This window comes from Hemiscyllium ocellatum, chromosome 2, assembly GCF_020745735.1.
Source record: "Hemiscyllium ocellatum isolate sHemOce1 chromosome 2, sHemOce1.pat.X.cur, whole genome shotgun sequence".
In the NCBI taxonomy this organism is placed as follows: Eukaryota; Metazoa; Chordata; class Chondrichthyes; order Orectolobiformes; family Hemiscylliidae; genus Hemiscyllium; species Hemiscyllium ocellatum.
Window position 1 is genome coordinate 135546851 of NC_083402.1, and position 15980 is coordinate 135562830.

At 42.4% G+C, this 15980-nt stretch overlaps 1 protein-coding gene across 1 annotated transcript in view; it reads left to right on the top strand.

Moving 5' to 3' along the window:
• The window catches only part of LOC132829086 (A disintegrin and metalloproteinase with thrombospondin motifs 3-like), a 268759-nt gene that overhangs the window by 246365 nt on the left and 6414 nt on the right, over window positions 1–15980 (top strand). Inside the window, exons 18-21 of the mRNA XM_060846397.1 lie at window positions 5296–5461; window positions 7087–7219; window positions 11642–11846; window positions 15722–15839. Coding sequence (XP_060702380.1) covers window positions 5296–5461; window positions 7087–7219; window positions 11642–11846; window positions 15722–15839 — 622 coding nt within the window. The remainder of the gene's footprint in view (window positions 1–5295; window positions 5462–7086; window positions 7220–11641; window positions 11847–15721; window positions 15840–15980) is intronic.

Here is a 15980-nt window from a genome sequence, read left to right on the forward strand (position 1 = left end):
ATTCCACCTTACAATATGATCGCAACTGATCTTACGAGAGAAGAATAATCTATGGAATGGATATGAACAGGTCCAGAATGATTCATATGTGTTAAATGAGTGGGCAGGTATAATGTGGCGTAATATGATATTAAGCTTGGTAGCAAAGAGAGGAAAGCAAAATATTTTTTAGATGGTGCGAAACTAGGGAATGTCAGTATTCAGAGAGAGTTGGGTGATCTTGTACATGACTGACAACAAGTTAATGTGCAGGCACAGCATGCAATTGGGAAAATAAATGGTTTCCTCCTCCTCCTTGATTCCCTACAGTGTGGAAACAGGCCCTTCGGCCCAAAAGGTCCACACCGACCCTCTGAATAGTAACACACCCCCACCTTCTGACTAATGCACCTAACACTATGGGCAAGTTACTACGGCCAGTTCACCTGACCTGCACGTCTTTGGACTGTGGGAGGAAACTGCAGCACCCAGAGGAAACCCCACCCAGACATGGGGAGAATGTGCAAACTCCACACAGAGAGTCACCCAAGGCTGGAATTGAACCTGGGACCCTGGCATTGTGAGACAGCAGTGCTAACCACTGAGCCACTGTTTGCCAGCCTTTATCATAAAGGGACTGGCATGTAATAGCAATTATGTTTCACTGCACATGTGCAGATTCTTGATGATAGCTGTCCATCGAGTGCAGTCCCTGATGAAACATGCTTCACATTGTTCCCCAGTGCAAGACACACCACCACACCCTTTTTTGTTGGATTCCAACCACACTGATCAAGGAACTTCCTTTCACACATTTCAAAAATTCAATCCGCTCTTAATCCTTCACACTTTGTTTCTCATCAATACCCCAATGAACTTGTATCTTTCTGCTGATTACCTGCAACATTACTCCATTATCTCAATAAGAACCAAAAAGACTGAGGATGAAAGGCGAAATACAAATTGCTGGACAATCTCAGCAGGTCTGGCAGCTTTTGTGGAGAGAAATCAGAGTTAACGGTTCAGATGGAGTGACCCTTCCTCAGAACTGAAGGAGGAGAAAGTGAGGACGGCAGATGCTGGAGATCAGAGCTGAAAAATGTGATGCTGGAAAAGCGCAGCAGGTCAGGCAGCATCCAAGGAGCAGGAGAATCGACGTTTTGGGCATGAGCCCTTTTTCAGGGCTTATGCCCGAAACGTCGATTCTCCTGCTCCTTGGATGCTGCTTGACCAGCTGCGCTTTTCCAGCATCACATTTTTCAGCTCAGAACTGAAGGAGTTATGCGGAAGGGTCACTCCACCTAAAAAGTTAACTCTGAGTTCTCTCCAGAGATGCTGCCAGACCTGCTAAGCTTTTCCAGCATTTTAAACATTTATTTCCCATTATCTCCTCTAGCCATTTAGCGGCCTTTGATTTTCATCCAACGCAGAAGTAACTGCTCTGTTATTTCCCCAAATCAATTCTTCCTTTGAACCTCAAGTACTTTTCAGGAGTGGCACAGCGGCTCATTGGTTAGCACTGCTTCCTCACAGCACAAGGTTCGATTCCACCCTTGGGTGACTGTGTGGAGTTTGTACATTCTCCTTGTGTCTGTGTGGGTTTCCTCTGGGTGCAGCGATTTCCTCCCATAGTCCAAAATATGCAGGTTAGGTGGATTGGCCAGGCTAAATTACCCATAGTGTCCAATGATGTGCAGGTTAGGTGGATTGGCCATACTAAATTACCAGTAGTGTCCAGGGATGTGCAGGTTAGAGTCATAGAGATGTACAGCACAAAAACAGACCCTTCGGTCCAACTTGTCCATGCCGACCAGCTATCACAATCCAATCTAGTCCCACCTACCAGCACCCGGCCCATATATCTCCAAACCCTTCCTATTCATATACCCATCCAGGTGCCTTTTAAATGTTGCAATTGTACTAGCCTCCACCACTTCCTCTGGCAACCCATTCTACACATGCAACATCCTCTACATGAAAAAGTTACCCCTTAGTCTCTTTTATATCTTTCCGTCTCACCCTAAACCTATGCCCTCTAGTTCTGCTAAATTACCCATAGTGTCCAGCAATGTGCAGCTTGGGTGGATTAGCCATGGAAGACCAGGGTTACAGGGATAGGTTGGGATGCGCTTCGGAGGGTTGACGTGGACTCGATGGGCCGAATGACCTGCTCCCACACTGTAGGGATTGTATGACTACTTTTTATCTTTCTAATAGCTCAGCAATATCTTTACACCATACCTGCTAACCCTTTACCTTTTTATTTAATTTACTGTTGTTACTGAACAATTTCTAATCAGCAACATTAAAATTGTTTCCCTGGTAGGAGCCCAGTCTCCAGGACTAACATTGCTGCATGATTCATAATGCTGTATAGTTACTTGTGAGTACAGCTCACCAGTCTATATTTAACACTCTCTGTCCATTTACATGCATGTAGTTTAAACCAAGTAAAGAGTTAAAAATCACACATCACCAGATTATAATCCAACAGGTTCATTTGGAAACACAAATATGCAGTTGTCACAGGAATTCAACATTCAGGCAATAAATGGCTTCTGTAAATTCCAAAGTGATGGGACCAGGGGAAACAAAATCACCAAAAGGATTTAAAACATTTTTCATGTTGAAACTGATAACCTGCAACAAGTAATGGGGTTATGGTCTGACAGACCTTCAGGAGCTGGGGAAATTAAGGAGCAGGTAGATAGTGACCTCCAAATTACTCCCAATGTCTCAGTGTATCAGCGAAGGCTTGAGATTTCTGGGTCACTGAGACAAGTTCTGGAATAGGAAAGTGGTATAATTTAACAAGGGTAGGGGCTTCCAAATAAACCTGTTGGACTATAACCTGGTGTTGTGTGATTTTTAACTTTGTATACCCTAGTCCAACACCGGTATCTCCAAATCATAAACCAAGTAAGTGTGTCTCACATTTCACCCTTGCCTGATTGGTCCTATTTCTGAGTCACTCTCTTTCACTATAATATGCCTCTATCAATCCTTTGCACGATTTGCATCTTATGCTTCCACTTGTTGCCCCTACCCCTTGTTAAATTATACCATTTTCCTATTCCAGAACTTGTCTCGGTGCCCCAGAAATCTCAAGCCTTCGCTGCTACACTGAGACACTGGGAGCAATTTGGAGGTTACTATCTACCTGCTCCTTAATTTCCCCAGCTCCTGTAAGTCTATCAGACCATAACCCCATTACTTGTTGTGGGTTATCAGTTTCAACATGAAAAACATTCTGCATCCTTTTGATGATGTTGTTTTCCCTGGTACCAGGGAGATAACATACCATCACTTTGGAATTTACAGAAGCCCTTCATTGCCTGACTGTTGAATTCCTATGATAACTGCATTTATACTTTGTTTTATCACCTTGTACAGCTATTTTCAACATTGCCGTGTGGATGTACTGCAGAATTCATCCACTCGTCTCCCCATGTTTTGAAACAGCCATATTTCAAGAGAATTCTCATGTCATTATTCTGTTTACTTATATAATTCCTTATTTACAGTTTCCTCTTGGTTTAAATTACGTATCACCTCCTGACAGCTCTGCACTGAATTTCCACTTTCTCACGTTTCTGTTGTCATTCTATTTTAGCAAGCCAATCTATTTGGCAGATTTTCAGAACTTTCAACCAGCTTTGTGCTAAATGCTAATGGCCTTGGCATAACAAATACTATTGGCTTGGGCAGCAGGTTGGCTCAGTAGTTAGCTGCTGCCTCATAGTGCCAGGGACCCGGGTTTCATTCTACCCTCAGGTGACTGTCTCTGTGGAGTTTGTACGTTCTTTCTGCGTGGGTTTCGTCTGGAGAATCAGATGTGCTGGTCAAATGGTTTGACCCCCATGCTAAATTGCCCACAATGTCCAGGGGATGTGCAGGCTAGGCAGATTAGCCACGGGAAAGGGATCGCACATGGTTGGATACTTTTCAGAGAGTCATTGTGTGTTGAATGGCTTTCACACTGTAGGGATACAATAACACAGATTGATACCAGTACATAGAAAGTTAACTAATGAGAGCAGGTTGCAAATATTCAGCCTTAGATTTTACAAGCTTGAAGTGTGATCTGTTTGAAGTGTTTAAATGGGTAGAAAATTTGAAGAAGGTAGATTCAGAGCAATTATTTCCTCTGATAGGAGGGCATCAAGAACAAAGGGATTTAAATTGAAATTCTACCTGTGATAAATAAAGACTGCACATACTGCAGCAGATCAGGCAGGATCTTTGGAGCAAGAAACAGTGTTAATCGAGTCATATAGATGTACTGCACAGAAACAGACCCTTCGGTCCAACTCGTCCATGCCTGGCCAGATATCCTAAATTAACCTAGTCCCATTTGCCAGCATTTGACCCATATCCCTCCCTCCAAACTCTTCCTATTCATAAATCCATCCAGATGTCTTTTAAATGCTGTAATTGTTCTGGCCTCCACCACTTCTGCTGGCAGCTCATTCCACACATGACCACTCTCTGCATTCAGACATTGCCCCTTAGGTCCCTTTTATATCTTTCTCCTCTTACCCTATGTCCTCTAGTTCTGGACTTTCACCCGAGGGAAAAGACCTTATCTATTTACCCTATCCATGTTCCTCATGGTTTTATAAAACTCTACAAGGTCACCCCCCTTAGCCTCCGATGCACCAGGGAAAACAGTCCCAACGTATTCAGCTTCTCCTGTCATCAGAACTGGAAGATTTTCGAGATGCGCAATATCTAAGTAGATACAGAATCAGGGAAAGTGAGACCGGAAATAACAAAAAAAAAGAACTATCATGGAGTGCATGGGGGTAGGATTTACACAGAGAGTGGTGGGTGTGTGGAATTCATTGCCAGCAGCGGTAGTAGAGTTGGATACATTATGGACATTTAAGCAGCTCTTGGATAGGCATATGGAAGAAAGGACAATGACAGATATGTAGCTTAGATTAGAGTGGTGCTAGAAAAGCACAGCAGGTTAGGCAGCATCAGAGGAGCAGGAAAATTGACGTTTTGGGCAAAAGCCCTTCACAGGATATGTAGGTTAGTCTAATCTTAGAGTAGGATAAAAGTCTGGCATGACATCAAAGGCCGAAGGGCCTGTACTATGCTGTGCTGTTCTATGTTCTATGATTGATCACGAGATAGGATTTGATGATAGAAGATAAAAGACGTGACAAGTATAGAAGGGCTATATTCTTGGTAGCTAGGTGTGGAGACTCTTTAAATGCAATAATGAGTTTCCAGAATAATATCTGCAGGTATTTAGACGTGGAATCATCAGCCATCCATCACCTCAATTGTGATTTTTGTTTCTCTCAGATAATCCCTCGGGATAATAGTACAAAATCTACTCTCACCTATAACTACATTATCCATGAAGACTCCTTACCAACCATCAGCAACAATAATGTACTTCAAGAAGATGTCCATGCCTTTGAGTGGGCTTTGAAGAACTGGTCCCAGTGTTCCAAACCATGTGGTGGAGGTACTTCTGTCTGAATTTGAAGTTAAACATAAATGTCTTTCTCACTTTGTGCTTTGTTGTATTATGATTATAACAAAAGAGACATATGTTAACCATTTAATGTGTGCTGTGCTGACCACAGTGATAGGCCTGACTCTATCCGAAACATTCTCATCTCTGAGTCAGAGCTGAGAATTCATACCCTACTCCAAAAACCTGAACACACAATTGGAGCTAACAGTTCAGACACTATAGAGTCATGCTGCATTGCTGGAAGTGCCATCTTCTGGATTAGATAATAAAACAAGGTCCAATCTGCTGCTCCCTGATGTTTGGAGTAGAGCATAGGAGTTCTCCATGTCCCATTCATTACTTATCCACCAATTAAAAGAAATAATAGGATGTTGTCACTTTGATGTTTATTTTGTGGCGAAACCAATCGTGAGACTGTAAACACTCAAAAGGTATTGAGGAATAACTCAGACAGCAGCTTTCAGTGACTGCACCTGCACAGTTGCACATGTTTATCAGGAAGTTGTGTTGTTTTGCCCTTCCAGAAATTTCCCTATAACAACATCTAAAGCTATGTAATGAAGGATGCAGTGCCCCAAACAATTCATTATCTTAAGTGGGAGGTGATAGCCCTGTGCTCTTACTGTTGGTTTATTAATCCAGGTGTTCTCAGTTCATATCCCACCATTGGAGATGACAGAATTTGAATTCAATAAAAAAAACAATTGGAGTTAAGAGTCTAAAGATGACTATGAACCAATAGTCGAAGGAAAACCTGTCTGATTCACTCATGTCCTTTAGGGAAGGAAATTTGCTATCCTTACCTGATATAGAGACAAAAAACTGCAGATGCTAGAATCCAAAATAGAGACAGTCAGGAGACTGGAAGAACACAGCAAGCCAGGCAGCATCAGGAGAGACAGGCAGGAGGTTGGGAGAACATAGCAAGCCAGGCAGCATCAGGAGGGACAGGCAGGAGGCTGAGAGAACATAGCAAACCAGGCAGCATCAGGAAGGTCAGGCAGGAGGCTGGGAGAACACAGCAAGCCAGGCAGCATCAGGAGGGACAGGCAGGAGGCTTGAAGAACACAGCCAGCCAGGCAGCATCAGGAGGGACAGGCAGGAGGCTGGGAAAACACAGCCAGCCAGGTAGCATCAGGAGGTTGGGGGAACACAGCCAGCAGGGCAGCATCAGGAGGTGGAGAAAGGTCATGAACAAGGGTTACACCCGAAACATCGACCTCTCCATCTCCTGGTACTGCCTGGCTTACATGTGACTCCTGATACATTGCAATGTGTTGACTGCCCTTTGAACATTTAGGGATGGACAGTAAATACTTCACTAGCCAGTGATGTTAGCATCATTGTAAATGAATAAAAAGGAACAGATGAGGGCTCATCACCACCTTGTCAGAGAGGGACGAGAAATGCTGACCTGTGCAACGGTACCCACCCATAGGGAACTGGAGAGAATATAATCTAAACCCATCCATAACATAGGAATGAGCGAGTATAACATGAAGCAATACGATGTGGTGAAGGATGCATCAGGTTTCCTTGACTGGTTGTGTGTATGCTAATAAAACAATGCAGGTTGTGATGACTCAGAAAGGAGATTAACCTTTTGTTATTAGGTTTTCAGTACACAAAGTATGGATGCCGTAGGAAGACTGACAATAAAGTGGTTCATCGTAACTTCTGTGATGCAGATAAGAAACCAAAACCTATCCGCAGGATGTGTAACCTGCAAGAGTGCACATTGCCTGTGTAAGTACCAATTATTGTTGAAGTCTGCTCCATTATCTCCCTATGTAAAACAAAATCTACTCTTTTTAAAAGCACAACCTGTCATTTCTTCACAAAGCTGGTTTGTTTCCCTACTTATAGCTGGCTGAATGCACCAGGAAATCGTTCTCTCTTTAGAATTTAACATGGATGCCCCCGTCTTGGAACTAATCGTTCTTAGCTTCATCACAAAAACAGCAAAAGGCTTAGCTTTCCAGTTTTTATTGGACAGCCGTGGAGGTGAAGACCAAAACTTCTGAAGTTTTTCACAACTATTTATGATGAATGAAAATGCTTTGCTTCCATTTTGTCTCAGCTGCGGCTGAAGTCCTAGCCAAGTTGGCATGAGGCAGTGGCACAACAAGCACGAACAAAGAACAAAGAACAGTACCGTACACGAACAGGCCCTTCAGCCCATCAACGCTGCTCCGACACATGATGCTTGTATAAATTAAAACCTTCATGCCTTTATGTGGTCCGTATTCTGCCTATTCATATATCTATCAAGGTGCCTCTTAAATGTTGCTAATGTATCTGCCTCCCACCTCCCACATTCCAGGCACTTATCACCCACTGTGTAAAAAACACTTGCCTCTCACATCTCCATTAAACTTGCACCCTTTTAACTTAAATCTATATCCCTAGTAATAGACATTTCTACTCTGGGAAAAAGATTTTGACTATATATTATATCCATGCCTTTCATAATTTTGTAAACTTCTATTAGGTCACCCCTCATCCTTCAACATTCAATTGAAACCAAACCAGGTTTGTCCAATCTCTTCTCATAGCTAATACCCTCCAATTCAGGTAACATCCTGACAAGCTAGTTCTGTATCTTCTCAAAGCCTCCACATTCCTGATGAAGGGCTTATGCCTGCTCCTCGGATGCTGCCTGACTGGCTGTGCTTTTCCAGCGCCACACTTTTTGACTCTGATCTCCAGCATCTGCAGTCCTCACTTTCTCCTCCTCATCCTTCTTGTAGTGTGGTGACCAGAGCTGTACACAATAAAGCTCCCTTTATTCAGTGTGACTGATGTTTGTCACTCGATGTGGTTTCCCAGCTTTCTGTCATAACTGCAGCAGACATTTCTGGTCTGAAAGAGGCTGCTCGTTTGATGAATGAGTGTGATGTAATGTCCAGTCCTACTCATGCGGATCCTGCACCTGATCAAATGTAAGACCCATAAGCTTTATCAAGAGAGTGAGGGAGGGGGACGCAAGGGATGAAGTGGGATAGAGATGGGAGGCAGTGTTATTTTCATGGATTGGATGGGAGACCATCACCTGCAAGTGGTTTTGAATATCAGGACCATTTGGAAATCTGCACTGGAGTTCATGCCAATTGTTGGTGGGCAGCTGCGAGTGTATTGGCTAAAATTCATGGCATAGCTAGGAACTCTTCCAGATGGATCCTGCTGGTGCGGTAAGGGGGTGGAGAGTGGCTTCTCTTGCTGGGAAAATGAGTGCATTGTGAAAAATTGGATGGAATCCTAATGCTTTGAGTTCCACCCCAAATTGCGATCCTGGCAGTTGATCTGTTGACCTGTTGATCCAAACTTGAATTTTTGGCATATTTTATATAATAACCCAACCAACAAGTTAATCTGTCGCACACTAGTCAAACTCACCTATTCTTGTCCAGAGCAAAATCAAGGTCCCAAATTCCAAAGATCTGGAGCGTTTATTTTGTGTGTTTGTGCTTAGGATTATTGTGTGTTTCCATTACCGATCCAAAAAATCTGTTTTCTTTTCTAATTCATTCCTCCTGTGGTCAGAACCATGCTGTTTTTTATTGAGTTGGGAGTTTGTGCATCTTTTTTGATTTCTCCTCCCTGTGTTCATGTTTAACCACGCACCAAGAATGACAGAAATCAAAAACAGCAATCAAGATTTCCAATCTTTGTCAGTGCCTCACTGAACTTATAATGATGGAACAGAGAGGAGTTATTAGTGTACCTGTCTGGATATTTCTGAGCAATATGGTTAAGTCCATGACCTCCACATTATGGAACATGTTCAGCAAGGGCTTATGTTCCTAGTATTTTCGATCCCTTTGTTATCGATTTGGTGGATCAGACATTCTGATTCAGCAATGATTGGCTTCCACTGGAGCACAAGAAAATCTTTCCCAGGTGATGACAGCACAGAATGAGGCCATTTGGCCCATCACATTGTTACTGCGTCTCCAAAGGAACAATTTACTGAGTGCCATACTCCTATGCTCTTGCTTTAGATCTGCACATTGGTCCTTTTTGAATAATAATCCAGTTCCTCTTGAATACCTTAATTGAATTTGCCTCCACCACATACTCAGCAGCATGTTCTGGATCTCAACCACTGACTGTGCAAGACATTTCTCCTCATGTCTCCATGGCTACTTTAGTTGATTATCTTAAATCTGGGCACTCCGGTTCTGGATCTTTCCACCAATAAGGATACGTTCTCCCTATATTCTTCCCAGACTCCCTTCGATGTTGAGTTCCTCTGTCAAATCTGCTCTCCACTTGACCTTTAATAATGAACGTTTCCCAACTTTTGCAATCAATCTCCATAATTGAATTTCTCATGCCAGGAATCATTTTTGTGAATCTTCTCTGCATCCTCACTAGTACCTCCACATTCTTCCTAAAAAGTGTGGCACCCAGAACTGGTTGCATTCTCCAGTTGAGACTGAAGCATTGTTTTAAAAAAGTTTTAAGTAACTTTGTGGCCATTGTACTCAATGCTTCTTTCAATAAAGCTATATGCTCTATGCTTTATTAACTGCTGCCTTAATCTGTTAAGCCATCTTCAATGATTTTTGAACATATGTACCACGTCCCTCTGCTCCCACACCCACTTTAGAATTATACCCTTTGTCTCTCCATGTTCTTTCTAAGAGAACTTCACACTTCTCTAATTAAATTTCAAATGCCATTTACCTGTCCACTCACTAGGCTGCCTACATCTTTTTGAAGTTCACAAATGACAATTCTAGGGGGGTAATAATGTCACTATAAAGCAGACGCTGACACATTTTGGAATTTAAATTCAGTTGCTTTTTTTATGAGAATCTGAATATGAAACTCAGGTCAGGAATGGTGACCATGGAATGGTCATAGATTGTTGTGAAAGCCCATTTCATTCATTAATGTCCCTTGGGGAAGGATTTCTGCCAGCCTCACCTGGTCTGGCCTACATGTGACTCCAGAACCAGAGCAATATGGTTGATTTTGAATTGTCATCTGAAACTGGCATAACAGGGCCACTCAATTCAAGGGTAATTCTGGAAGAGCACCTTGTGTCTACATCCCCTGAAACAAGATTTTAAAATTATGCCCTTTACTGTACACCAACATCTAAAGCATTTGTGTATCGGGAACAGCAGGGGCCCTAACATCAGCCTCAGTGGATCTCTTCCAGTCCATGAAACATCCATGAACCACTGCTTTATTTTCTGTCACTCAGTTGAAGTCACAAGTTGCTACTGTCCCTTTCCTCATGCTCTAACTTTACTCATAAAACTGCTGTGTAGCACTTCATCCAATGCCTTTCACAAGTTCAGAAAAGACACATCAGTAGCATTACCTTCATCAGCCCTCTCTGTTACCTCATCACAAAATTCAAGCAAGTAGGTGAGACACAGTTTGTCCTCCCTAAGTCAGTGCTAGCTTTCCTCGATTAACCTGAATTTCCATTAACCTAGAGATCTGTGCATATGGATAGTGAACTTGGTTTGTGTGGGTAATCTACTGGGTGTGTGAGTATGGGGTTTGTATACTGTGCCGTGTGTGTGAGTAGCAGTGCGAATCATATATAGTCTCTTTGAGTGATCTTTGTGAAATGGACATTTTTATGAATAAAGCCTATGTGGATAGTATAGAATTAGTCACTGGTTTTGATTGTATATGGATAGTGTACTGGCTTTGTGTGGGTGGCTTACTGAGTGTGTGAGTATGATGTATGTATACGAAGCAGTGTGAATCATATATGGTCTGTTTGAGTGATCTGTATAAATTGGACATTTCTGTGAGTACAGTCTATATGGATTTTGTAGAATTAGTTGTTGGTGTTGATTGTAGAGGTAGAAGGTGTGAAGGTAGTGTGTGAGAGGATCGTTCAGATAAAGTTACCGCTTTATCTCCAACCTACTATGTAACAGATATAAGATTTATTAAGCCGCAGTACAGCTGCCTATTCCATTAATGCAGTAACTGTGTTGATATCAATTCATGAAATGTTTTTAAACAATCACAGCTATTTCCCTCCATTAATTGAGTACATACCAGTTTGCAACCTTTCAACAATCCATCGTGGTCTATTCCTAAATTCCTTGATTATTCAATGAAGTACTCAATTAAATGCATGGAATATTGCAAGGATCTCTAAAAATTAATTTTATTTAATATTATCCCATCTAGTTGGATAGCAGACGAATGGGAACACTGCACAAAATCCTGTGGGAGTTCTGGATACCAACTGCGCACTGTTCGCTGTGTGGAGATGACCAATGGAAGGAATCACTCAGTGCACAGTAAATACTGCACTGGAGAGCGGCTGGAGAACCGCCGAGCTTGCAATCGAAAACCTTGTCCAGCACAATGGAAGACGGGGCCCTGGTTAGAGGTCAGTGAGCAAGCTTCATCTGAAATGGAAAGCAGATTCATTTTAAAAATGAATGGAATCATTAAATCCCACGCCAATGATCATGTTACAGAGTTGCACCTCATGTCAGGGGTAAACAAAAATTAAAGTTATGACCCCCCCACCCCACCCCCACCCCCAATGCAGTAAGAGTCATAGAGGTGTACAGCACAGAAACAGACCCTTCTGTCTAACTCCTTCATGCCGACCAGATATCCTAACCTAATCTAGTCCCATTTGCCAGCACTTAACCCATATCCCTCCAAACCCTTCGTATTCATAAACCCATCTAGATGCCTTTTGATTGTTGTAATTGTACCAGCCTCCACCACTTCCTCAGGCATCTCATCCCTGTGTGAAACCGTTGCCTCTGAGGTCCCTTTTAAACTGTTGGGGATAGGGACAAAAATATTCAGTCAAAGACTCACTCGTATCTATCCAAATTAAGGAAAGTTACTTGCATCACACAAGCCTTGAGTACTGACTGTTTATTGGTGAGCCCACAAAGAGAGGTAAATCGCCCATGATGGTCGCAAGTCACTCTGACGCGATTCAGAGAGTTGTGTGGTTATATAGGTTACAATCATTTAACATTTAGCAAACTGTTAATTGAGCCATAATGAGTAAGTGGGCGCTTAGCCCAGTCACTGGCCCTAGTCACGTAGCTTTCTGGACAGTGCTGATTAGTGTTGATAAGCAATAGATTCTTGTAAAAGAAAAAACATTCCAAAGCTGGGAAAGAGTTTACTATCAGGTGTTAGTACAGCTACAAGGTCAGCCACCTCACTAAGCCTGGGAACATACAAGCAGACACTAATATGAAAATTAAAATGGATTCCAGGCTTTTAATATATGACAAAATGGCTGCTTAGCTTATAACTAATCTCCCAAAAAAAACTTTCTCCTCTCACTCTAAACCTATGCCCTCTAGTCCTAGATTCTCCCAAGCCAGGGAAAAGACCTTGTCTATTTATCCTAATAATGCCCCTCATGATTTTATAAACTTCTATAAGGTCATCCCTCAGTCTCCGATGCTCCAGCGAAATTAGCCCCACCCTATTCAGCCTCTCCATATAGCTCAAATCCTTCAACCCTGGCAACATCCTTGTAAATGTTTTCTGAACCTTTTTAAGTTTCACAACATTTTTCCAATAGGAAAGAGACCAGAATTGCATGCAATATTCCAAAAGTAGCCTAACCAATGTCTGTACAGATGCAACATGACATCCGAACCCATATACTCAATACACTGACCAATAAAGGAAAGCATACCAAGCGCCTTCTTCACTATCCTATCTACCTGCGACTCTACTTTCAAGGAGCTAAAAACCTGCACTCCAAGGTTTCTTTGTTCAGCAGTGCTCCCGAGGACCTTACCATTAAGTGTATAAGTCCTGCCCTGATTTACCTTTCCAAAACACAGTGCCTCACATTCACCAAACTTAAACTCCATCTGCCACTTGGTAAAAACAATGATTGCAGATGCTGTAAACCAGATTCTGGATTAGTGCTGGCAGAGCACAGCAGTTCAGGCAGCATCCAAGGAGCAGCGAAATTGACGTTTCGGGCAAAAGCCCTCCATCAGGAATCTCCTTGGATGCTGCCTAAACTGCTGTGCTCTGTCAGCACCACTAATCCAGAATCCATCTGCCACTTCTCAGCCCATTGGCCCATCTGATCCAGATCCTGTTGTCCTCTGAGATAACCTTCTTCACTGTCCACTACACCTCTGATTTTAGTGTCATCTGCAACTTACTAACTATACCTCCTATGTTTACATCCAAATCATTTATATAAGTGACATAAAGTAGTGGATCTAGTACACTGCTGGTCACAGACATCCAGTCCAATAACCGCCCTCCACCACCACCCTCTGTCTTCTACCTTCGAACTTGTTCTGGATCCAAATAGCTAGTCCTCCCTGTATTCCATACGACCTAACCTTGTTAACCAGTCTACTATGAGAAACAAAGCTCACTCACTTCAATAATTTCAGTCCGAGACAAGATCTGAATCAGTAATATCATTTATTTCACACTTGCAAGTGGGTGTGATGTCCACTGTCCACAAGGCAGGGACAAACACACACCAAATTCAATGAATACTCGATACTTATATAATTTGGTTTCTATTTTTTTTAAATTTCATTGCTCCTCCCCTGTTTACATCTTCCACGTCCCTCAGACCGGTACCCATTACTCCTGTTTATCTCTTGCCTTATCCGCCTTGTCTGTGACAAAATGCTTATTTCTGGCCTCACAAGGCCGTTTGACCTCATCCTGGGTCATTGTTAGGCACATCCTTTCCTTACTATTTTCTACTCCCTCCATCTGTTCCTTTCCTCACAGCATCTTATCATTAAGACCCTTTTAATTGGGGTTTGTTCCTGTGTTTCTGTAAAGGTGGGTAACAAATGTTTATACTTACTGTTTGCACAGGCATATCTAGCTTAACTGCCTCTCCTCACAGCATCTTATCTAGTCGCCTGTAATATCTACCATTGTTTTGCAGTCCTGTTTCTTTCTTGCATACATTTTTAGCTAATTCAAAAAAATTATACATTTCCTCCACATAGTTTCCATTCTTGTTGACTTAGCTCTTGGCTGAAACAATTACACACTGGTGTGAGTTCATTTACTTTGTATAAGCAATTATAATTGCAGAAGTAACATTACTTTACCTATATCCCACACTACCATGTGGAACCTTGTCAAATGCCTTACTGAGGTCCATATAGATCACGTCAACTGCTCTGCCTTCATCAATCCTCTTCATTACTTGTTCAAAAAACTCAATCAAGTTAGTGAGACATGATTTCCCATACATAAAGCCATGTTGACTATCCTTCATCAGTCCTTGCCTTTCCAAGGACATGTAATCCCTATCCTTCAGGATCCTCTCCAACAACATGCTCACCACTGATGTCAGGCTCACCGGTCTATAATTCCCTGGCATTTCCTTACCACTTTTCTTAAACAGTGGCACCACGTTAGCTAACCTCTAGTCTTCCGACACCTCACCTATGACTATTGATGATACAAATATCTCAGCAAGGGGCCCAGCAATCACTTCCCTAGCTTCCCACAGAGTTCTAGGATATACCTGATCAGGTCCTGGGGATTCAAGTTTTAAAAAGACAAATCAGCTTTGTGGTTTCTCAGGCTATACCGACACCACATAAAAAGGAGACTGCGGTGTTTTCCCATGGCTAGAAGAAATAAGGATAGCTATACCACCATTCACATTCTCAATATGCCCCAAAGGTAAATATCAGTATTGCTGAGGAGATACCTGTCACAATGTGACTTAGGGCAGTGAAGATACAACTTTCACTGTATAATGTGAGGACACACATAAAGGTCAGTTATTGTGCAAAGCTGGGAGATAGTTGGGAAAGCTGCAAGTCTGTTATTGTATAACACTGGGGTACAGTACTATATAGGAGGAAAAAGTGAGATCTGCAGATGCTGGAGATCAGAGCTGAAAATGTGTTGCTGGAAAAGCGCAGCAGGTCAGGTAGCATCCAAGGAACAAGAAATTCGACGTTTCGGGCATAAGCCCTTCATCAGGAATGATGAAGGGCTTATGCCCGAAACGTCGAATTTCCTGTTCCTTGAATGCTGCCTGACCTGCTGCGCTTTTCCAGCAACACATTTTCAGCTACAGTACTATATAACGTTAGGAGACACCACTGAATATAGGTCTACTTTTGTTTCGCACTGGGGTACACAACTGGTGCAAATGGATTCTGAGTGACCTGTGACTCCTGATATCAGGACAGGATTTGAGAAGTCTGTGCTTGTTGTTATTGTTTTGCTTGCTCCTTCCATTATTTATTTAAATGTAATTATTTGCAGTGTTCTGTGACTTGCGGTGAAGGAATTGAACAAAGACAGGTCAGATGTCGTCCAAATGACCAATGCGATGGTGAGAAACCAGAAGCTACAAGAGTCTGTAAACGTCCCCCTTGTGGTGGTATGTATCTGTCAGAATGTCGATTCATCATTTCAGGTATAATTAACCATCCATGATTCACTGCAGGTCTCCAAGAATTAAAAATTCATCTGCTGGAGACTGCTTCACGCAGCCCAGGAGAAAAGTAGTAGGAATATTAAA